At 34.5% G+C, this 25,683-nt stretch overlaps 1 protein-coding gene across 6 annotated transcripts in view; it reads left to right on the forward strand.

The window, feature by feature from the left end:
- The window catches only part of LOC145263069 (uncharacterized), a 531,947-nt gene that overhangs the window by 192,350 nt on the left and 313,914 nt on the right, over positions 1-25,683 (forward strand). For all 6 annotated transcript variants that reach the window (XM_080119927.1, XM_080119930.1, XM_080119929.1 and 3 more), the window contains exon 4: positions 119-237. In XM_080119927.1, coding sequence (XP_079976053.1) covers positions 119-237 — 119 coding nt within the window. The remainder of the gene's footprint in view (positions 1-118; positions 238-25,683) is intronic.

Genomic DNA, 25,683 nt, shown 5'->3' on the forward strand with positions numbered 1-25,683 from the left:
TCCATTGTCAGAATCTGTAGGGGTTCCACCCGAATATTTATATTTGAAGTTACTACTCATGGACAATGGTGAGCGTTTATGTCCGTTATAAACAAATTCATTTCTTTTTTCTTGATAGGCAGGTAAAATGGTTATCTGGAGAATGGATCCGGCCACGTGTGGAAGCACCAAACATGAACCGAAGATTATCAGGATCTGATATTGTCCGTTCTGCGTTTAGTGTTTCAGAATCCTCAGGTAAGTATCTCAAAATGACTAATTTCTTTTTTTTATTATTATTATTCCTTTCTTTTCTTTTTTTCTTTTGTCTTTTTATCTTTTTTTGTATTTTTCTTTTTTTCTTTTGTCTTTATCTTTTTCCAGTTTTATCTTTTTGTCTTTTTATCTTTTTGTCTTTTTATCTTTTGTCTTTTTATCTTTTGTCTTTTTATCTTTTGTCTTTTTATCTTTTGTCTTTTTATCTTTTGTCTTTTTATCTTTTTATCTTTTTTGTCTTTTTATCTTTTTTGTCTTATCTTTTTTGTCTTATCTTTTGTCTTTTTATCTTTTTTGTCTTTTTATCTTTTTTGTCTTTATCTTTTTTGTCTTTATCTTTTTTGTCTTTATCTTTTTTGTCTTTATCTTTTTTGTCTTTATCTTTTTTGTCTTTATCTTTTTTGTCTTATCTTTTTTTATCTTTTTATCATTTTTGTCTTTATCTTTTTCCATTTTTATCTTTTTTCTTTTTATTATTTTCCTTTTTATCTTTTTTTTGTCTTTTCTTTTTCCTTTTCTTTTTCGTTACAAAATTTATAGGGTATGACCATATGATAGGTTGTTTCAACATGACCAGTAGGCCTGTGCCATGGTTCCTGGTTTTGGTAGGGATTATCTTGGACGCTAATAGCGTCATTGTATATAGCCAAGAACCACTCCAACATTTAATATGAATTGGGGTATAAATGTTGTTTTAGCGAAAGAAAAAAATAACGGATATATCTGAAACCTGCACGCATATAAAACGGAAAGTAAAATAAAACATTAAAAAAATGATTTCCCCCTTCATACAAAACGACATTTCTCGCCATAACGGAGTTTGCAAATACCTTCACTGGAAGATATGTAAGAAACTCAACATTCAGTGTAGTAAAAACTCCTGGGAACATATACGCGAACGAACAGTTGGGAATGACAACTACACTATTCACTATGACTAAATAATCCCTACTGCTACATATCTTGAAAACGCAGCTGTTAAACCAGATATAGTGATTTGGGACAGAGCAAACAAAAAAGCGACCGTAATAGAGGTCAGTGTACCCAATGATACAGGGCTTAACAGAGTTGAGAGGGAAAAGATAACGAAGTATCAAGGACTTATGTATGATATGAAACGAAATTGGAAATTAAAAGACGTTTCAATTATACCAGTCATCATAGGAGCAACTGGGCTTATGAAAAAGAACTTTAAAAAGTACATAGCAAGCATACCCGGTGAACCAAGTGCAAGTGAAATACAAACGATTGCACTGAAAGGGACGGCTAGAATCCTGAAAAGATCTCTTGGTTGGACTCACTAAAATAGGGGTAAATGTCAGACATCTGGTTGGATGTCCCATCCCCTAGAAGAAAAAGTTTAAGAAAAATGAAAAAAAACAAATGAAATAATTGACAAATTTTTTTGTAATTTTATGTGTCTGAGAGACCGCTCTTTCTAATGGTACCGAGTTCATGGCACTTCGATGCAAATGACAAAAGTCTTTAGCAAACATATGAGCACACACAAACGTTTACCCTTTGTATAATAGAAGAAGATGAGGAATATTTTTAAGGTAAAATCTCTTAAATACTCGCTTTAAATATATAAACAATAAAGAATAAGTTATCCAAAATGGCTGTCCATTTGGGCCATATTGGATAACTTTACCTAATGTTTACATATTTAAAGTGTGTAGTTCTCAATACAAAATGTGTATTGCTCAACAGATTTTAACTCGAAAAGAGTCTTCATATGATATTCAACAAAACAAAGATTTTTTAATGTCTACAGAATTTTTTTTTTTTTTTTTTTTCTCACAATAAACTCGTGCCGTGATATAGTGACTTTACTCAAATGTTAATGGGAGCGGAAACTTATCCATAAGGTACTCTTTGATTCAACAATCTAATTTAATTGTTTTTCATAACAAGCAAAGAAAACAAAACAAAAAAAACTATTATTTAATTGGAATTCATTACTGAGGTGAATATTATTAATTTATTTCTTGCGGACTATTATCCTCATCTTTCTTAGTTGTTGTTTCACGACGTTTCGGCCAACTATTCCTCTGGTCTTCGTCAGGTGGTAACTATGATGGGGTAGGAACTCTGAATCTCCTAACTGCATCTTCAGCAATTACGGCCTTCCATAGTTGTCGTCTCACCAGGTTTTGGCCAAGTAAGCCTCTGATCAGCTTTGGGTAGGATTGAAACTGCTATCTTTAGACAATACTCATCTGAAACTGTAGATATGAGGTGAGAATTGCTGTAAGATTTTGATGTGTTTTTGACCAAGTGCTGGATGCTCTTCCATAAAATAAGGTTAAAATTGACTTTTTTGTCTTACAACCTGTGTATTTTTTGTGGCACATCTATCGCAAAAAAAAAATATGTTCTACTTATAAAGCTGTTTTGTAATAAAATAAAAAAACAAAACAAGGAAAATTTTTTATTCATATAAATCTATTATCATATCCTGTATTCAATATCTGGCGTAGACTAATAATGACGATAACTACTGCTGCAATATGTGGGTGAATATGAGAAAGATACACTGTTTACTCTTCTTCAATATTGTTAAAGTCTTTCACCTTTTTAATTAATTTTTAATGTTGCTTAGGTAAGAAAATTCCAGTCTGCAAAGTTGAGTATTGCAGATTTTGATGTATCTTTTTGCTTAGAGTTGGATGCTCTCCCATAACGAAAATTCAGAGGGCATACAATGGCAGTTGTACATACTTCAATTTATGACGATGATCACCGGAAACGCTTACTAATTCTTCCTCTTCACATAACTCAATATTGGAAAGGTTGATTATTGATGACTGCTAAATCTAGGAACAGATTATGAATCCAATCAAGTTCTTCAATTTTGATTGAGGGAAATATTCTTCAATCTTATTTTCTAAACATGTCAAATAGGAATTATTTCTGAACTAATGGAAAAATATCTAAATCTACTTTCATTTTTTTCTTCCATATTCAAACTTTTGTCATTATTAAACAAAATGAAATCAACTGACTTTTGTCTATAATCTCTGCACAAAATAATAGTAATCATTATGCGACACACTAGTAATCATTCCATGACACACTAGTAATCATTCTGCGACACAATAGTAATCATTCTGCGACACACTAGTAATCATTCTGCGACACAATAGTAATCATTCTGCGACACACTAGTAATCATTCTGCGACATACTAGTAATCATTCTGCGACACAATAATAATCATTCTGCGACACAATAATAATCATTCTGCGACACAATAATAATCATTCTGCGACACAATAATAATCATTCTGCGACACAATAGTAATCATTCTGCGACACAATAATAATCATTCTGCGACACAATAATAATCATTCTGCGACACAATAGTAATCATTCTGCGACACAATAGTAATCATTCTGCGACAAAATAGTAATCATTCTGCGACACAATAGTAATCATTCTGTGACACAATAGTAATCATTCTGCGACATACTAGTAATCATTCTGCAACACAAAATAGTAATCATTCTGCGACACAATAGTAATCATTCTGCGACATAATAGTAATCATTCCGCGACACTAGTAATTATTTTGGCAACATACTAGTAATCATTCCGCAACACAATAGTAATCATTCTGCGACACAGTAGTAGTCATTTTGACAACACACTAGTAATTATTCGCAACATGCTAGTAATCATTCTGTAACACACTAGGAATCATTTTGGCAACACAATAGTAATCCTTCCACGACACAATAGTAATGATTCTGCAACACACCGGTAATCATTCCATAACACACTAATTTTGGCAACCACTAGTTTAGAAGATATAAGATAAACCCTGGAAGCATGGACCTCTTAGGACTAAACATAACCATTCTTTAGCCTGACAAATTCAAGGCGACTGTTAAACTGATTGTCAAGAACACATCTTTAACTGGTATGAATGGCATATTAAAATTTGTTAATAAAACGGTGATGATCTTCTCTCCCATTTAAAGATTCTTGCATAAAGTGCAGAAATGTATTTGTAATTTGATTTCCCCCTCCCCCAACTCTTTCTTCTTATATACAACCTTTTTGTCACAGACGTGATGTTGCTAGTTTCAGTCTTTCTATAAATACTGAAAATGATCAACCTTAGTTAGGCTTTGTGGGCAAATTCAAGTGGCAGCTGTAGTGTTATGCGTAAACATGTGTCTATTTCCATCAAAGAAAAATTAAAGGGTTGAAAATTTTCTCATAATTCTTGATTCCATTTTCATTTGATGGAAACCGGTTTTCTTTTTTTTGGTGCAGACCATCTATTAGTTGACCAGTTGTGTACAAATCCCAAGAGCGATAGGAGCCTTCTATCATGTCTGAAAGTGACACAACGCTCCACGAGTGAGATTGAACATGCGCTGCTGTACAACTCGTGCTCTCTACCGAACCGAATTATGGAAACAGGACCATTGCCAGCACCCTCAAAATACATCGCTGGATTTCCACGAATAACAGGGATATGCCCAGGATGATGAAAACAAAGTTTCTGGCCACGGTTATGGTCTTTGGTGTGGTTTCAAGTGAGGGCACATCATGATACCTCACATCTTCAATGTCTGCTTGAAAATCAACACTAAATTGTACCTGGATGTGCTGAAGAGTGTAATCAGGTGGCTGCTGGCAGACCCTGGGTGTAGCAGTAGGATTCGATGCTGGCCCACAAGTCCAAAGAGACACAGACTTGGCTTCAGAAGTGAGTGCTATGACTGCCCATCCTTCTCCCCTGACCTGAACCCACTAGACTACTTTGTTTAGTCATATGTCAAGAACATCACCAACATGACCTCCCACAACACCAAAGCCAGCCTGTTCACTGCCATCCGCCGAGTATTGGCTGAGCTCCCATCGGCGCTTGTGGAAAAGGCATGCTTCTAGTTCCGGGCTGGCATCGAAGCGATGATTGAGGCTGAAGGCAGCTATATTGAATGTCTGCTCTACTACATAATCAAGTTACCTGAATTGATTTTTTTTTTCAATAAAAGTTTTAAAATAAAGTTGTAGTGTTTTCTTTACGGTAACGCTTTCATCGTTCCACCCTGTAGTCTCGACTTCCGGTATAATCATCTCCAGCAGGCATGTCAAACTCCGTATGAGTCGATTTGTATTGTCATGGGGGCCACAAAAGTTGAACACATTAAATAAAATTTTTACATTTTTTTAAAATCAATATACGGATAAATTCAAGTAACAGTGTACATAGTTGTTACCTCGTTTTTAAAGGGAGATAATACCTTTTTTCAAAGGGAAATAATCCTCAAAATTCAATCCAGTCTGACTTTCAGTTTAAATAAAGGATGACTGCACCCACACGATAAAAACTATCATTTTATAACGTAAAAAACTACACATTAAAATAAATTAGTTAATTTTCTAGTAGTTAGGTGCATCCATACCCCCCCCAAAAAAAAAACATTTAGGCTAAATTATTATTTAGCTTAGATGTGTTATTTTTATTTTTTGTTTTTTATAAGATTTCATTTAGCCGAAAATTATCTCCTCCCAATTCTACTATGCCAAAACGTACCAAACTCTTGCCAATGAGTTTTAGAAGAAAAACAAATCATTTGTGCATGCAGACTGCAAGCATGTCTACGATGGGCCGCATGGAGCCTAGGGGCTTCCTGCTTGACATGCCTGATCTACAGTGATGCTGACATGATGACAGTCAAGAAAATGATCAGTTTTCAACAGAAAATCATAAAGAAGCAGAATCATCAGGGGAAGAATCGTCAGCAAGAAGACGAACAAAGACATTAGTCTTATACTTGGAAGATGAAAAAAAAACGAAGAATATGATTCAAGGAAGGTAACTCATTCGATATTTACAATCTTCCAGCGCATTCTTTATAGTTTCATATGACAGTTCTTTTCAAAGTTATCAACCTGAGAGAAAAAAATTATTTAAGTAGAAGGCTTTTCAGTATTTAGAGATATTAATAGTGAAGGGGTAGGATTTTGCTGCTTCTTGGATTAGTTCGGATAATACACATCGACTGGGCACAAATGCTATGAGTTCATCAGAGCACACTCCATTAAAGTACTTATAATAAAGGCACAGGGATGCAACATTGTGGTGATGGGACAGAGGTTGGAGCTTGTCTCACAGAGTGGAACCTATTAAATTTGAGACTCTTTTTTTTTTTTTTTTTTTTTTTTTTTTTTACCTGTCTAAGAGCAAGAGATTAGTGGTAGATGCACCAGCTCAGATATGACAGGATTCAAAATAGTCGCCAACTTGATAGGTCCTGAACTCTCATCTAGGCTTCAACCTCTGCCCCATCAACGAAATGTTGCATCCCTCTGCCTATTCTACAAGTATTTTTATGGTGGATGCTCCGACGAACTACAAGCCCTTGTACCTCCTTGACGTAAATACCCCTGACAAACCTGACAAGCAGCAAAATCCCACCCATACACAGTAGAGATCCTTAGATGTAAGAAAGCCTTCTACTCTAATAGTTTCTTTCCCAGAACTGCTAGACTTTGGAACTCCCTTCTGGGTTTCTGCTTTTTCCAATTTTACTGATATGCAGAAGTTCAATGTGAACAGATATCTTGCTGCTCAACTCCCTACATAGTATCCTTGAAAACTTATGTCCTTGATAGTAACTTCCTACATCAAAGTAACACTTTGCTTTGTTTGGGGTGAAAATGGAATAAAAAAATATATATATGGCAACAATACTCCATGCATGGATGAATTGTGGCTTTGTAAAAATATAGCATACTCTCTGATGCGAGTAATTTTCTATCACAGTAAAGGGAACCTATCTTCTTTGCAGCAGACTTGGCAATATCCTCAATATACTTATCCCAATTTATGTTGCTTGTGAATTTTAGGCTGAGGAATTTGAAAGATGAGCTCTCTGTTATTTGCCATGGCAATTGATGGTTGAGAAGTTTGTTTTTTTTATAGCTATTTTATTAGTTGTGAGGCTGTTGATTTTGGCGGAATAAAAATGCAAATGAAAGCAAAGATATACAGACTTTTAACCGGGGTGTTTTACAGAGTATGGAATTATAAATCATTTTGAATCGGAAGTTTGCGCAATGAATTAGAAATAGAACCAATCAGAGTAGAACGATATGTTTAAAAATTGTGTATGTTTGATGGAGACTGATTTTGTATTTTTATTTCTAACATTGGCATACTTTTCCTAATTCAAACAATTTAAGCTGAGCTCAGCAAAAAACACATTTTTTTTTTTCTTTTTAATTTTCTTATTTTGTTCTAGTTGGGGGATGGCGCATTCTACTGGATGCCAAGAATTCACCCGTTTTCTAATACATTCCAATCCAGAGATCTTTTTAAGATTCTAACTGATCCTTTAAGTGCAATTGTTTGTATCTCTCTCACACTTGGTTCACCGGGTATATTTGCCAGGTAGATTTTGAAATTCTTTTTCATGAGTCTGGTTGCTCCTATAATTACTGGAATGATGGAGATCTTCCTAAGATTCCAGTTTCTTTTCATGTTTTACATAAGACCTTTGTATTTCGTTATCTTTTTCCTGTTAGTTCTGTTTAATCCGGTATTATTGCAGATATTAACTTCTACTAAGGTTGCTTCTTTCTCCTTATCTTATATCACTATACCAGGTTTAATAGCTCAGTTTTCTAAGTATGTAGCTGTAAGAATTGCGTAGTCCTAGTGGATGGTGCATGACTTATTTCCAACTGTTCTTTCTGGTATACTAGCCTGGGTGCCCGGTGTCGCCCGAGTGTTTGGAGGTATGTGTTGAGCAAAAAAAGTGGTAGTAGGCAGGCAGGCAGGCTTGAACCCATACCGTGAAGGAGGAAAAGAATGTGGAAAAAAAAAAAATGTGACATTTTTGCTGTTGCGTCCATCGCCAAACCAGAAGTAGGTTTAAATTAAGGCTAGACAATTGAAAAGAAGGGATAACTTTTGAAAATAGGTACAAAAAAAGCGACCCCTCCCTGTAGAAAAGCGGCCAGTTGAGGGTGAAGGAATTAGTGTTTTTAGCTAATTTTTTTATATTTGTCGTGTGAAAGGGTCGAGCTTCAAAATGATACCAATCTTGTGAAAACCTGTGGCCTCTGTCAAAAGTTTTAGGTAGACATACAAACATACATACATACATGATGATTGCAACGTCTTGTCAGACGAGTGCCACTCCCTCAGACATTTAAAATCCATGAGCCCAAATGCCTGAGGGAGTATCTATACAAAGATGATGTTACAGAGTCTTAGCTTTGTACGACAGCTAAGTCTCTCTCTCGGTTCAAAATGTTGAGATCCAGCAACAAGCAAGAGCAAGATAGCCAGCAACAAATTAAACTGCAGACCAGCTTAATGCGGGTACTGGTCTCCCGCTTTATGGTTTTTTAAATCAGAGATTTGCTTCTCCTAGAAAGGTTGCCTTCACCACGGCTTACGGGAGCCCTCTCCACCCCAATACACATATACACACACACAAATATACACGGTGCTAGTTGGCCGTTGACCCAGAAAAAGAGTTCATTCGTCCATACATACATACATACATACATACATACATACATACATTTAAACAGACAGGTGAGATTTATATTTTAGATGTTCCCAGGACTTGCTGCTACATTTGATATTCAACTTTTTACATGTCATTCAGTGGAGATATGTACACACTCCATTGCCGTATTTGTATAGTAGCTCCCTTGCAGAAACTTACAGCTGAATGTCAGGTGGCTCACACTCTCTACTTTTTTGTGGTAGAACCTGCACTTTTTTTCTATATACAAAACAAAAAGGACTTTAATTTCTTAATTGGTATATAGTAGTGTAAAGCGTTAAAAGCTTTGAATAAACAAACTGTTTTAGAAAACACATTAAGATGCAAAATGAATGATTTCATATTTGAAATTAATAACAAATATCTTAAATTTTTTTTAAGAGAAAATAGTTTTTTTAAATCTTAGACAGTTTGTCTTTCTATTCAATAATTTTAATTTTATTCAAAGATGCTCACAAATTTCAATTTTATTAGTGTTAAACATCTTAACCTATGGAAAAACTAATACTGTATACACACTAATAATATAGAGTAAAAATATTAACAATTGTAAATTATGAATCCGTTTCAAAAGGAAAAACAAACAAAATCAACTTAAGTGTACGATCGTTTTGGAAACGCTATTGATTATATTAAAATTGACAATACTTATTGACAAAGGTTTTGTCTTCCAATATAATCTCCTCATCAGAAAAAAAGAAAAAAAGTATAGGTGGGGGGAAGAAGTTTAAGATACCAAAATAAAACTAGCATTTTTTTGTAGTAAGTAAGGCGGATATTCCTTATTGATTTTTATTAGAAAACTTGTTTAAATTCAGTCAGTATATCTTTGGACATGTTGCTGTATCTCGTCTCCGAATGGTTGAAATAATTACAATAATTATTGCATACTAATAATATATTATTATATAAAAGTCACTTTGTGTGTGTGTCAGTTCCTTCCTCATAGGTTAAAAAACGGCTGAGCCTATCTTTTGCAAATTTCACACAAAGCTAATTTATATGTCTGGCAGTGTTCTTAGATATGTTTTGTACAGAAATTCATAAAATAAGTTTCGTAAATCGAAAAAAAATCTGATCTTAAAAATAATTTTCTTTTATAGATAAAAAAGAATTTTTACAGGGGAATATCAAAGCAAATAATAAAATCGCAGCAAATCCTTTCTTCCTAAATAAAACAGATGTATTGTTATCTGGAGATATAGCTCAGTGGTAGAGCATTCGACTACATATCGAATGATCCCCTGTTCAAACGCGGGTGTACCTCACCATTTTCTTTTAATTTTTTCTTATTAATGAGTTCAATTTACGATAAAATCATTTCTTCGTTTGCATATTTTAAAACTAAATATTAATCAGAAGTTAACTTTTTAGGGCATTCATCGTCAAACCCAAATATCAGCTGATGTGATATTGCAAACGGAATTTATATATAAAATTATCAAAGGGCGATAAATCTCATCGTCTTTGACCCAAAGAGTTATTCCCCCTACATGATGCTTACACAGATTATATAAAACGTACACGAGGAAAGTAATAAAAGGGGTGGGGAGAGAAGGTAAATAAATAATTAAAAATAAGTTAAAATAAAAACGAATAATAATAATTATTATTACTATTATAATTACTTGTAAAATACTATAGCAATAATAAAAAATAGCTGCAGTTAACAATTTCACCTATTTAGAAAGCTCTATCAACAAGGAAGGCAATATGGACTATGAGTTGCAGTGAAGGATAGATAAGTCCTCAGCATCATTTAACCAACTCTGCAAGATCGGGAGAAAAAAAAAAAATTATTCTCGTATTTAAATTAAGATTTTATGACAACAAAATTTTTCCATATGGAAGTGAATCTTGGCATCTCAAAATCAGCCAAGATAAGAAATTAGATGCATTTGATTCCAAATGCCTTAGAAATATTCTGGGGATCAAATAGAGGGATTGAATTAACAACCAAGAAATCAGAGATCGCGCTAATCAACAACTAGTAGTGTCAATAATCTGCAAAAACATCTAGGTTTGCTTGGATATATTATAAGATTGGCACCAGAAAGAATTTTTTTCATTAAAATCTTTTTTCACCCCAAACAAAACATAGTGCCATTTGAATCTAAGTCTACTATTTGGGACACAATCTGCAGGGATAATGTGTAAGAAGTTGAGCAGCAAGATGTCTGTTCACATTACACTTGAACTTCTGCATGTCAGTACAGTTAAGGAAGCAGGGACCCAGGGGGGAATTCCAAAGTCTAGCTGTTCGAGAGAAGAAACTATTTGAGTAGAAGACTGTCTAGAAATCTAGGGATTTCTACAATCAATGGGTGGGATTTTGCTGCTTCTTAGATTAGTCAGAGTATTTACGTCGATGTGGTACAAGGGCTTGGGGTTCATCAGAGAACCTTCCATTAAAATACTTGTAGAAGATGCACAGAGATGCAACATTTTGTCGATGAGACAGGAGTTGGAGTTTAGTTGACAAAGTGGGACCTGTTAGGTTGGCAATTCTTTTCATTTATTTATTTTTTAAAACCTATCTTGGAGTGATAGACTAGTAGCAGAGATTAATAATAGATTCACCAGCCCAAATGTGGCAACAATACTCCATGCATGGGCGAATGGTGGCCTTGTAGAGGTACAGGATACTCTCAGGCATAAATACCTTTCTAGCACAGTAGAGAGAGCCCACCTTCTTTGCAGCAATCTTGGAAATGTCCTCAATGTATTTGTTCCAATTCATGTTCCCTGTGAACGTTAAATCGAGGAACTTGAATACAGGTAGTGTATCATTAGCCATGGCTATCAATGGTTGAAAAGGTTTCTTGTAATTGTTAAAGGAAGCTTAATTTTGGCAACATTGAACGTTACCATCCGTTTTATGTCCCCATTCCACTACAGAGGTCTTCCTCTAAGGTTTCAGCTATTTCCTTAGGTATGTGTTCATTCATTTTTCCCTAATGTCTGTTATAGAGTGTAGTAACATCAGCTAATATACCCATCTCGGAGACAATTTTATCAGGAAGGTCATTTATGAATTAAAAGAATAATAAAGGTCCAAGGATTGACCCCTGAGGTACACCCATATTTATACCTTGTTTTGATGTACGACCATCAAACAACCTGGATTTTTTTTCTTTTCTTTAAGATTTGATTATGTTAAGTATTCATCCGGTAGTACTATTGGATTTAATTTTCATGAGAAGACCATCGTACCATGATCATCATCACGTAGTCCTTCATAGCCGAAGATGACTAGTCAGGGTCTCGGTGCTTTATCCTACACTTTTGTAGCATTCCACACTCAGCGTGGAAAGTTTCCCCACAAGAAGTGCATGAGTAGTTACCATGGTTGTGCCTTTGGTAATGTTTTTGTTCAGACCTGGCCTTTATTTTTACCTCTATTTCTGCCTTTCTTTTGTGACGGTTACTATCCAGCAACTTTGGTCTGCTACTAGATCTTCCCAATTTTTCATGTTCATATTCATATTAGGTGGTTCTTTATCGCATCCTTGGAGCAGAGTTTCTGCCCACCAATCTTTCTGTACCCATTTTCCAATTCTCCTTACAATAAGATTTTGGGGATGCAATTGTTTTCCATTCTGGCCACGTGTCTAGTCCATCATAGTTGTGTGGTGGTGAGTACAGCTTCTATGCTGTCCATGTTGTCTCTTTTGAATACTTCAACATTTGGTATAAGATCGTTCCATTTAATTTTCGTAATTTTTCTTAGATGGCGCTGTTGTATTGCTTCCAACCTTATTATGTGGTCGCTGTACAGTGTGTAACTTTCTGCTGAATAAAGTAAAGCAGGTTGTGGGAGTTGAACACTCTCAGCCTAACTCGATTGTCGCCCTTTAACTCAGAAGAGCGACCTAGCTACGTCACTTCCTGTTTCTCATATTTCTCTCTCTTTTCTGCTGAACGCTCAAACAGTCAACATGTGACAAACACCGCTCTGGTGGGGCCATGAGCCACCACCGCGTCCTGACTAGCCAGTCAACCCCAAGTAACGTTACTCATCTTTCATGAACTCTGATTCTTTCTATTACTCTTTCCTGTATATATTTATGCAAATAAATTGCATTTGTTTCATTGATATATAACGGTATATTTTCGTCTTCATTATGCAACCTCTTGTCTTTTCAATTCCTCTACCATTAAATACATCCATTCACCATATATACATGGGGTCGGGATCGTCTAAAACCCTGCAGACATTCTGTCCCAAACAGTGGTGACCCCGACATGATTTTATTTATTAAGTAGAAGGGTGTAAAGATAGAGTTGCGCCGTTAAAGAATATCAGGAAAAAAGTGTTCAAACTTGTACAACTGTGGGATGGTCACAGGAATGACGTTATGAGTTTGAGTGCAAGTGTTGCGGTCATAGACTGTATTGCGACAGTCTATGAAGCATGCGCAATGGTCAGCACGGTGGGTTAAAGTTGGTTCACGTTGGTCACGAATGTATCGACTACACACTTACGGTCACAAGTGGGTCTGCGAGGAAATTTGTCCGCGGACGTCCTACCCCCAACGAGTGGTAGACCGCCGACGTGATATTTCTTCAAATGGTGACCTAACGAACGCTGAACAATCTTCGTTCCAAAAAACTTTTAAAACGTCCTCACTGTCTTGATAGAGCTTTATTAGTACCATGGTTAAGAAAGTATTGCCATGTCAAAGGCCTTAGCTATATCTATGGTTACTAATTGCCATCCAAGTTCTCCAATGAATTCTTGATAAAAAAAAAAAATGAGTGAAAGATCAAAATAAACTGGAAGCAGACAATCAGGAGAGATTTGATTGCAGTGTTGAAAAAACTTGAGAGCTGTTGTGAATCTGGATTCTGATCCAAAAATATACTTTGATTGTCTCAGGGGTCGCACATGTGCGAGTTTCCAAGTCTAAGCAAAAGAAATTGGATGAATTAAAAAAAAATGATGGAATGGCATGAATAAAAAAAAAAAATGGAATTGGATGAATTAAAAAACAAAATGGAATTGGATGAATTAAAAAAAAAATAATGGAATTGGATGAATTAAAAAAAATGGAATTGGATGAATTAAAAAACAATAATGAAATTGGATGAATAAAAAAACAATAATGAAATTGGATGAATTAAAAAAAAATATTGGAATTGGATGAATTAAAAAAAAATATTGGAATTGGATGAATTAAAAAAAAATATTGGAATTGGATGAATTAAAAAAAATAATAGAATTGGATGAATTAAAAAAAAAATAGTAGAATTGGATGAATTAAAAAAAAAAATAATAGAATTGGATGAATTAAAAAAAAATGATGGAATGGCATGAATAAAAAAAAAAATGGAATTGGATGAATTAAAAAAAAAATAATGGAATTGGATGAATTAAAAAAAAAAATAATGGAATTGGATGAATTAAAAAAAAAAAAAATAATGGAATTGGATGAATTAAAAAAAATGGAATTGGATGAATTAAAAAACAATAATGAAATTGGATGAATTAAAAAACAATAATGAAATTGGATGAATTAAAAAAAATAATAGAATTGGATGAATTAAAAAAAATAATAGAATTGGATGAATTAAAAAAATGATGGAATTGGATGAATTAAAAAAAAATGATGGAATTGGATGAATTAAAAAAAAATAATAGAATTGGATGAATTAAAAAAATAATGGAATTGGATGAATTAAAAAAAAAAATAATGGAATTGGATGAATTAAAAAAAAAATAATAGAATTGGATGAATTAAAAAACAATAATGAAATTGGATGAATTAAAAAAAATATTGAAATTGGATGAATTAAAAAAAAATAATGGAATTGGATGAATTAAAAAAAAATAATGGAATTGGATGAATTAAAAAAAAAATAATAGAATTGGATGAATTAAAAAAAAAAATAATAGAATTGGATGAATTAAAAAAATAATAGAATTGGATGAATTAAAAAAAAATAATGGAATTGGATGAATTAAAAAAATAATGGAATTGGATTAATTAAAAAAAATAATAGAATTGGATGAATTAAAAAAAAATAATGGAATTGGATGAATTAAAAAAAAATAATGGAATTGGATTAATTAAAAAAAAAATAATAGAATTGGATGAATTAAAAAAAATAATAGAATTGGATGAATTAAAAAAAATAATAGAATTGGATGAATTAAAAAAAATAATAGAATTGGATGAATTAAAAAAATGATGGAATTGGATGAATTAAAAAAAAATGATGGAATTGGATGAATTAAAAAAAAATAATAGAATTGGATGAATTAAAAAAATAATGGAATTGGATGAATTAAAAAAAAAATAATGGAATTGGATGAATTAAAAAAAAAAATAATGGAATTGGATGAATTAAAAAAAAAATAATGGAATTGGATGAATTAAAAAAAAATAATGGAATTGGATGAATTAAAAAAAAAATAATGGAATTGAAAAAAAATAATGGAATTGGATGAATTAAAAAAAAAAAATGGAATTGGATGAATTAAAAAAAAATAATAGAATTGGATGAATTAAAAAAATAATGGAATTGGATGAATTAAAAAAAAAATAATGGAATTGGATGAATTAAAAAAAAAAATAATGGAATTGGATGAATTAAAAAAAAAATAATGGAATTGGATGAATTAAAAAAAAAAATAATGGAATTGGATGAATTAAAAAAAAAATAATGGAATTGGATGAATTAAAAAAAAATAATAGAATTGGATGAATTAAAAAAAAATAATGGAATTGAAAAAAAATAATGGAATTGGATGAATTAAAAAAAAATAATGGAATTGGATGAATTAAAAAAAAATAATAGAATTGGATGAATTAAAAAAAAATAATAGAATTGGATGAATTAAAAAAAAATAATAGAATTGGATGAATTAAAAAAAATAATAGAATTGGATGAATTAAAAAAAAATAATGGAATTGGATGAATTAAAAAAAAATAATAGAATTGGATGAATTAAAAAAAAATAATGGAATTGGATGAATTAAAAAAAAAAAAAATAATGGAATTGGATGAATTGAAAAAAAAAAAAATAATGGAATTGGATGAATTGAAAAAAAAAAAAATAATGGAATTGGATGAATTGAAAAAAAAAAAAATAATGGAATTGGATGAATTGAAAAAAAAAAAAAATAATGGAATTGGATGAATTGAAAAAAAAAAAAAATAATGGAATTGGATGAATTGAAAAAAAAAAAAATAATGGAATTGGATGAATTGAAAAAAAAAAAAAAATAATGGAATTGGATGAATTGAAAAAAAAAAAAAAATAATGGAATTGGATGAATTGAAAAAAAAAAAAAAATAATGGAATTGGATGAATTGAAAAAAAAAAAAATAATGGAATTGGATGAATTGAAAAAAAAAAAAAATAATGGAATTGGATGAATTAAAAAAAAATAATGGAATTGGATGAATTAAATATATGATATGAACATGACAGCGCATTTTTGGAAACTGTTAATTTAATAGAATTTAGTTTTATTTTTTGAGATGAGGGATGATAATTTGTTTGGATTAATTAAACTACTTTTCTCATCTTTAGGTGTGTTTTGTTTAGCTCTGGAATCCATACAGAATTTCCAATGAGCTCCTTTATTTAATCCATAGGGGTAATTTTTGTTCCATCAATCACTCGAGATTTGTGGTAGGGTAAGTAATTTTTTTCTGGGGGGGGGGGGCATGAATTCAATTGAAGTAAAGCCTGACATGATTCGACATTAGTGATGGGCTGATTCCAATAATTTTCACGGTTCTGATACAATTCCTGATTCCGACAAAATTTTGAGTTGTACGGCATTTTAATTCCAAACAAAATGGCTGTATTAATCTCAAGAATCTTTGAATTGTAAAAACTTGCAGACAAAGAATAGAGTTTCTGATAGGTAGCCAATCCAAAGAAATCTTGAATTGTGAAAACTTGCAGACAGAAAGCAAAGTTGCATTCCATGTTAAGACGAAAAGTTATGTGCAGGCATTCTGAAGAGATTTTGTATATTTTATGGAGTGATCCCAGTTTTTGATTGGTTGGGAGCAAAACAGTGTGGTTCATCCGATTGGTGAATTCTTATCACCCCTGTTTATAAATAGACTCTTCCAAATTTTTGTAATCATATTTTCATTATCCTTTTAATTTTGTACGGTTGGTATCCTTGCTGCTTCAATTGCTTGGTGACCTGGGTAGAAGTATTAGTCGAGAATCCGTTCTTGACAATCAGCCTGACAGGTGCAGTGCCAGGAGTAGGCCCAGTGCTTGTTGGACTGAGGTACAATGCCTGGATATTACCTCAGAGGTTCACCCTTCCAAGCCTTGCCACTCGGCTTTCAGGTGGAGCAAGTTACTGTGTTTTTTTTTGTTTTTTTTTCTTTGTTTTTGAGTTTTAAGCCATTAGTGTCAGAATAGAATAGAAAAATGTTTTTCCAAACAAAATGGCAGTATCAATCCAGAGAAGCTTTGAATTGTAAAAACTTGGAGATGAAAATAAAGAGTTTCCGGTAGGTAACTAATCTATAGTTGCTTTAAATTGTAAATGCTTGCAGATGAAGAGCAAAATTCCTACCCATGTGAAGACAGAAAGTTATGTGCAAGAATTCTAAACTCAGCATGTTTTATGGAGTGATTCTGGTTTCTGATTGGTCAATAGCAGAGTGTGGTTTCATCTGATTGGTCAATAGCAGAGTGTGGTTCCATCTGATTGGTCAGTTCTTATCACCCATGTCTATCAATAGAATCTTCCAAGTTTTTGTAATAATGCACTTTTACTTATACCAAAAATATTGCAACAATTACCAATTCGGATTCTTTTAAACCCTTAAATATTTAGAGTTGCTGTTTTTTTTGTCTTTCAGCTTTTAAATTACCATAAAACCCATGTAATATATGCATTTATTTTGCAAACGTAGAAATACATTTGTAAGGGCATGTTCTATAGATTTTTTGTTTTACTGGTACTTAAAAAAAAAAAAAAAAAAAAAAATCAATTATCATTAGTACCAACAATGGAAAATTAAGTTAAAAAATATTACATAAAAGAATCATAAGCACAAACGTTCCAGTACAGATTCCGATTCTGATACCCCCAAAATTCCGTTTTTTTCGATTCTGATTAATCGTCTCAACACTAGTACTTTTGTAGGTAAGGACTGTGTTGAAATAATGGCGTTATTTAGAAAGCCATTCTTAACGTGGGGAAGGGGGCTCTTTTTTTATTTTCACTACTATTCTGTACTTTCCTCTAACAATTTGTTAAATAAAAGATACTTTAAAAATCGAGTTTAACTGGAAAACATAGCAAGCCCCATAAACTATAGAAATACCCATTTTTGTTTTAGTACATCAAAAACAAATTTTTGAAATAACAAAAAAACAACTTACATTTTTAGCATGTTAAAAGTATACAAGTTTGCAGATAATTATACTGTGTTTGGTATAAGTTACTCCCCCCCCCCCCACACACATTGTTTATCATTTCCTGACAGCTAACTATACTAACATTTTACCAAGTTTTCTTTTTTTTCTTTTCTGGAAAGATTTTAAGAATTGGGTTACCTCCCTTAGAATATCGGATACAAAGCAATTTATTAAAAAAATTGTTTCTTATATTTTTAGAGGTTTATTTTTGGTTCATTTTACACTGTTGTGTTAGATTCTTATATTGGAAGACCCATTCATTGCCAACAACTAAAGTGTGTGTGTGTGTATATATATATATATATATATATATATATATATATGATTATAAAATCACTCTAGCCGTCTAAACATTAATATAAATGTTAATTTCAACTGTATTTCTTGTGGTTAAAGTTGGCCGTGTGGTTTATTCCTTCCAATGGAGTAAAAAATGGCTTTGTGGCTGGGTTTCAATCTCCCAACTGGCTGTAATCGTAACTCCCTGGACTGATGATTCCCAAAAGGATGAAACGCTAGTGTCTGTAGGTATTAAAAATAATTATAGTAATAATTATATACCACCTTTTTTGGCAATTTTATAAGTTCCAAATCTCAGCGACTATTGATCAGAATTTAATAATTGAAGGCTCGTTGGAAAGGTAATGACCTGAATTTTTTAGTGGGCTATGTGGCATTTGCACTTAAGGTCACACATTAAGGGGATTATCCATCATGCAGAGTCTATTTTTTGGCACTTGTTTTTTTACAGCCATAAAATGTTTCAATCATAGTCATTTGTTTTCCTAGTTTTGCATATGAATTACAAAATATCTGATATTTCCACAAAACCTCTGGCCTTGATAAAGGGGGGAGACAAAAAGTTACTGCTATAGTTTCAAATGATCTGAAATAATAGCAGGGGGAGACTTGATTCCAAATATTTCTCATGTTATATCTCCCCTTTTGAGCTTTCACACACAAAGTAAATTCCATAGTGTATAAGGACTATTTGATACTGGAAATATTCATAATCGTAACCTATTTCCAAAAGAGGGGAGATATAACATATTAGAAATATTTGGAATCAAGTCTTCCCCTTGTTGTCATTTCAGATCATTTGAAACCATAGCAGCAAGTTTTAGTCTCCCCTTTATCAAGGCCAGAGGTTTTTTGGGGAAAAAAAAAAAAAAAAAAATATATATATATATATATATATATATATATATATATATATATACGCATTTTTTTTTTTTTTTTTTTTACACAGTGATCACCACTTATCAAGGCCCGGAAGCCACTCAGGGATAAGGGTTATTGCAAGTACATTACGTTAGTGTGGAGATTTGATGGAGTGTTTACTTAAGGGGGCGGTTCATTAGGAATTTGTTAACATTAGACTTGAAGACATCCAAGTTGTAGTCCGGAGGGAAGCAGGCAGACGGAACAGAGTTCCACAGGCGTGCAGTTCTAAGAAAGAAGCTTTGTTCATGGAATCCGCGTTTTGATTTAGGCACAGATATAGAGTGGGGGAAATTTTTCACAGTGGATTCAGCTAGACGGGTGTTTTTCGTGAAAGATTGGCGAGGGGGTACCAGGGATTGGAGTTCAGACGAGCACCTGCCATGAAAATAACGATAAAACAAGGATAGGCTCGCAACGTCTCTTCTGTGAGAGAGGGGTTGCAGGGTAGAGAAAAGGGCATCCCCCACTAAGCCACGAAGTCTATTTTGTACTCTGTCAAGGCATGATAGGCTGTTTTTGGCAGCTCCTGCCCAGATATGGCAACAGTATTCCATCCTTGGACGTACTTGGCTTTTATATAGATAGAGAATTGCATCAGTAGTGAGATATCTTCTGGAGCGGTAGAAGGATCCCACCATCTTTCCAGCGACCTTGGCAACAGACTTGATGTACGTGTTCCATTTCAGATCAGGAGTAAAGGTCAAACCCAGAAGCTTGTCAAAACATGGGGCCTCACCCAGACGAGAGCCATCCATCACAATTGATGCCAGATGGGGATCAGAACGTTGATGATGTAAGGATAGGAGTTTGGTTTTGGATGCATTAAAGGTAACTAGCCACATCTTCCCCCACTGAACCAAGAGGTCAGAGGAGAGAGAATCAGAGAGAACTTTGTCATTTACAGCCTTTGATGTGTTGCTGTAGATGGTCGTGTCATCAGCATAGATGTCAACGAATGATTTAAGTATGTGTTTAGGGAGGTCATTGATGTAGATCAGGAAGAGAGTTGGGCCCAGGATTGACCCCTGAGGGACCCCAGCATTTATATTGCAGGCCTCCGATTTTTGTCCAGCTACCACTACTCTTATAAGCCTATCGGAGAGAAATGATTTAATGATTGAGAAAACATTTCCAGTTGTACCGTAGCTGGAAATCTTGTGGAGTAGACCCTTATGCCATACCTTGTCGAAGGCCTTTGATATGTCAAGAGCAATTGCCCTAGAAAGGAAGCCTTTGTCAAGAGATTCACTAATCCTGTGGGATATAACCATCAGCACATCTGCGGTAGATCTTGCAGAGCGGAAACCATATTGTGTGTCACTAAGAAGGTTATTCCTGCTGAGGTGGTTGACTATTTCTCTATTTAATATTGATTCCAGCAACTTACTCATAACACAGAGGAGACTTATTGGTCTGTACTGAGAGGGAGATGACTTATCACCTGAATTCTTAAATACAGGGCAAACTGATGAGGTCTTCCAGCGGGTCGGAAAGCACTTCTCCTTAAGGCAGCGCTTAAATAGTTTCGTAAGTATGGGAGCAAGTTCTGGTTGAAGCTTTTTTAACACTATAATTGGGATGCCATCAGGGCCAGTTGCTTTACTGGAATCTAGGTTTTTTATTAGCTTGGCGACCTCATGCACGGATATTTGTATGTTACTTAGCTTGGTCTGTGTTATAGGAGGAAATATGGGGAGTTGATGGCCTTCGTCGCATAGGGTAGAATTAGCTGCAAAGTTCTTTGCAAATAGTTTGGCCTTGTCTGACGCTGACGAGATAACCTCTGGTCCATTGATAATGGTTGGGATAGAACGCACACTTCTGTTCAGGATCCTATTTGTTATTTGCCAAAACTGGTGAGAACCAAGCCGCTGATCAGCTACCTTGGATTTAACAGACTGGGCATATAGCTCTCTTGCATTTTTTATTACTCTTTTACAGTGGTTGCTGGCAGTCCTGAAAGCAGCTTTAGTCTCAGTGCATCTATTACGTTGGTAGCTATGGAAAAAGTGATTTCTGTGCGCGATAGCAGCAGCACATTCTGGGGAGAACCATGGCTGGCTTTTAGGTTTTTGTTGGAATTTTTTAGATGGTATGAATTGGTCAATGCCTACAATTAACCATTCGGTCAGATCTGATACTATAGAGGACACTTCCTTTTTAAACATGGAGTGCAGAGGTAAATCAGATATGAATGTACGGAAGCATAGACTCAAAGCTTTGTTCCAGCATTTGTCATGTGACCAACAACACTTGGATGAATGTTTTCTTCCTGTTTGATTCGATTTAATACTTATTACATTTTGCTCCTAGCCAAAGTGTAGTATCTGTTTTGATACTACACTTCATTTTTCTGTCCCCGCTTAAACAGGAATTCTCCTAGACTGAGACAATTTAATTGGGATCTGGAACTCCCTTCCAGGTTCCTGTTTTCCCAACTGTACTGATATGCAGAAGTTCAAGTGTAATGTGAACAGACATCTTGCTGCTCGACTCCCTACATAGTATCCCTGCAATTATGTCCCCGATAATAGCCCCCTGCATCAAAGTGGCACTGTGCCTTGTTTGGGGTGAAAATGGGGGGGGGGGGGGAAATCCTATGCCAGTAAGTAGAAGTTATATTAACTAGTATGAATTCTGGCAAGGGTTACATAAAGTAAATGTCAGGATAACCTGGCGACTGGAAAATGGAAATAGACCCAGCTGCAGCTTGTATGATTAAAGTGGAGAGGGGGTCAAAGGTTAGTTCCCCAAACAAAATGCGCTAGAAATGCAGGTGTCAAATGATATGGTGTAGAGATGACGTCACGTGTTCGACTGATTAGAAACTCTGTTCTGTTCACTGGAGTCAGGAAGCACGAAAGGTGACATGTGTCTGACAATATATTTTCCATAATGCTAGTAAGACTAAGCTGCTCTCCTTTAATAATCACAGGAAGCCTCTCCAACCATCAATATCCATGACAAATAACTCCCTACCTGAGAATTCTTCCTTCATACTCCTTGGCCTAACATTCACAGGAAATATGAACTGGAACAAATACATTGAGGATATTGCGAATGCTGCTGCAAGGAATGTGGGCTCCTTCTATCGTGCTAGAAAAATGGCTCACACCTGAGAGTATCGTGTACCTCTACAAGACCATCATTCGCCCATGCATGGAGTATTGTTGCCACATCTGGGTTGGTGCATCTATAACTAGTGTATTCCCTTTTGGATAGAGTCCAAAAAAGTGTCTCCGATCTAATACGTCCCATTTTGGCAACTAAGCTCCAACTCCTGTCCCATTGCCGTAATGTTGTGTCGCTGTGCCGGTTTTACAAATATTTTAATAGAATGTGCTGTAATGAACTCGTTGCACTTGTGCCCCTTCAATGTACATATCCCTGACAAACCCGCTTAGCAACAAAATCACACCCTTTCACTGTTGAGATCCGAAAGTTGTCAGAAAGTTTTCTACTCAAAAAGCTTCTTCCGTAGAACAGCTAAACTTTGTAATTCTCTTCCTGCTGCACGCTTCCCAAACTGTACTGATTGCAGAAGTTCAAATGCAACGTAAATTTATTTATTGCACCATTTTAAAATCTTAGTATTAAATTTAACATTCTCTTTCCACACTTACATTCCACCCTCAACATATTTTGTAAATTTTTCCTTTTTTTTTTTATATGTATAACTAGTGTACTTTGCCGTCTGAAGAGTAGCAATTTTAGAATATTTTTAAATGATATAATATTTAAAATTGTCCAAGTGGTTATGAAACAATTGTAACACATTAGAAAATACATCATATGATGTTCTCATTTTATATTTTGTTGTCTTGATTTTTGCAAAAATATTATATGCATGATCGATTATGAAAACTGATAACCATGAAGCTTAAATAATTGAGTCAATTAATTTTGACTTTGATTTTATTGGTATGTAAACCTTATTGGAATTTTAACATATTAAAATTTGGTATATTTAATTGGAATTCATTCTTTAGAGGAGTTTTATTCATTTATTTCTTGCGGACTATTATCCTCATCTTTTTTTGTTGTTGTTTCACAACGTTTCTGCCAACTATTCTTGTGGCCTTCGTCAGGTGGTAATCGCGACAGGATAGGAACTCCGAATCTCCTAACTGCATTCTCAGCAATTACTGCCTTCCATAGTTGTTGTTGTCTCACCACGTTTTGACCAAGTTAGCCTCTGGCCGGCTTTGGGTAGGATTGAAACCACTATCTTCAGACAATGCTCATCTGGAACCGTAGAGAGTCGACGTGTCTATCCACTGCACCACGAGCCTGCCAGAGGAATAGTTGGCTGAAATATCATGAAACAACAACTAAAAAAGATGAGGATAAAAGTCCGCAATAAATAAATTAATAAATAATACTCATCTCAATAATGAATTCCAATTAAATAATATATATATATGCAGGGTTTTTTATTTTAAGGAAATAACTGTTATGTAGCCGGTAGGTATATAACATATACATGTATGTCGTCTAGTGGTTATATTGTATGTAGAAACTGTTATCTTAAGACAATTCTGACCTGGAACCGTAGAGATTCAACAGCTCTATCCAGTGCGCAAGAGGCTTAATTAGCCAAAAACGTGGTGAGACGACAACTATGGAAGGCAGTAATTGCTGAGGATGGAGTTAGGATATTCAGAGTTTCTATCCCGTCGCGGTTACAACCTGATGAAAGCCAGAGGAATAGTTGGTCGAAACGTCATGAAACAACAACTAAATAGATGAGCATAATAGCCCGCAATAAATGAATTAAAATTTTGATTAAAAAAGTATTAATTTGGGAAGTGATACACGATATACCATTAGCATATTAAGCGATGCTCTTTGTGTAAACAAATCGAGCTTAGGTATTCGGAAGATGTCAAAACATCGTTAATTCACTACCTGCACAGCAGCTGCAATTTAGCGTAATCGTGAGAAGCCTTGACTGTCGTACGGGCGGGCGGGTTTTGATCCTGACTTGAGGTAGGTGCCTGTCTAGCCACACTTATGAGCTGTGATACAGCGAAACAGTACTGTATGTGGATGACTATATATATATGTGTGTGTGTGTGTGTGCGTGAAATTAATTAAAAATTTTTTTACATAGACACCATTTCTTTGACTCGTAATGTGTGACCCAGTGAGTATCTGACCCATTGGCAATCCTTTGATGTGCCAACAAAAGGAATAAAGTGAAACTACTTTCTTTCTTCCCCTTCCCCCTCTCTCCTTTGCTTATTCTAGGTGATTGGGTTTGTCTTTGACGCGAATCGGATTTCGGAGTAATCTCCCCATGCTTCAATTTGCGACACTATCAACAGCCAATTGATAAGATTATGCTTTTTTTTTTCTTCCCTCACCCACCCCCAACCCTCTCTGTTTGCATGGAATATTTTTTTCGCGTCGACGGAAGGAATGAATGGAGAAAAGTCGGAGAATGAGAAGATTTTTTTTTTTTTGTTAGTAATTCACTTGGCGATTGTATTACTAATTTTCCCCGCTGCTGCTGCTACCTGAAATAAAATGGGGGGGGGGGGGGTTGGATGGTCCCCGCACAGCATCGTTAGGTGGTGGTGGTTGATTCACAGAACCGCATCAGCTGGTTTCGTATCTGCCAATTCAACGATTTACGATGACTGATTATTATTTTAAAACCTATAAACATTACTCGTTTATTAATCAATATCGCTTTTTCTCCCGGGGGAGGGGGGGGGGCTTAATCTCTGTTTCTTTCAATGTCTCTCCCTCTTCTTTTTTCTTTTCTTTTTTTTTATTACAAACTAACCTGGGTGCCGGTGTTGCTCGGCGTTGCCCGGGTGTTTAGAGGTGTGTTTTAAGCAAAAAAAAAAAAAAAAAAAAAAAAAAAAAGAGACGTCTTAGCCGTTGCGTTAATCGCTAAACCAGAAGTGACGAATGTTTAAATTAAGGCTAATCGAAACGAGGGGATGACTTTCAAAGATATCGGCGAAAAAACGAGCTCTCCCTGCAGAAAAGTGCCCAGTTGAGGGTGAAGAAATTAATGTTTTTAGCCAATTTTTCGATATTTGAAGGGTCGAGTTTCAAAATAATACCAATCTAGTAAAAATCCGTCGCCTCTGTTGAAAGTTTTAGGCAGACATACAAACATACATACATACATACATACATTTAAACAGACAGGTGAGATTTCTATTATAGACTAGCGGGGATACCCGACGTTGGCCAGGTGTTTGGAAGCGTAAAAGAAAAATAAAAAAGTTTTGGTAGGCAGG

The sequence above is a fragment of the Euprymna scolopes genome, chromosome 38 (genome assembly GCF_053919585.1).
Source record: "Euprymna scolopes isolate OS-2025 chromosome 38, ASM5391958v1, whole genome shotgun sequence".
NCBI lineage: Eukaryota > Metazoa > Mollusca > Cephalopoda > Sepiida > Sepiolidae > Euprymna > Euprymna scolopes.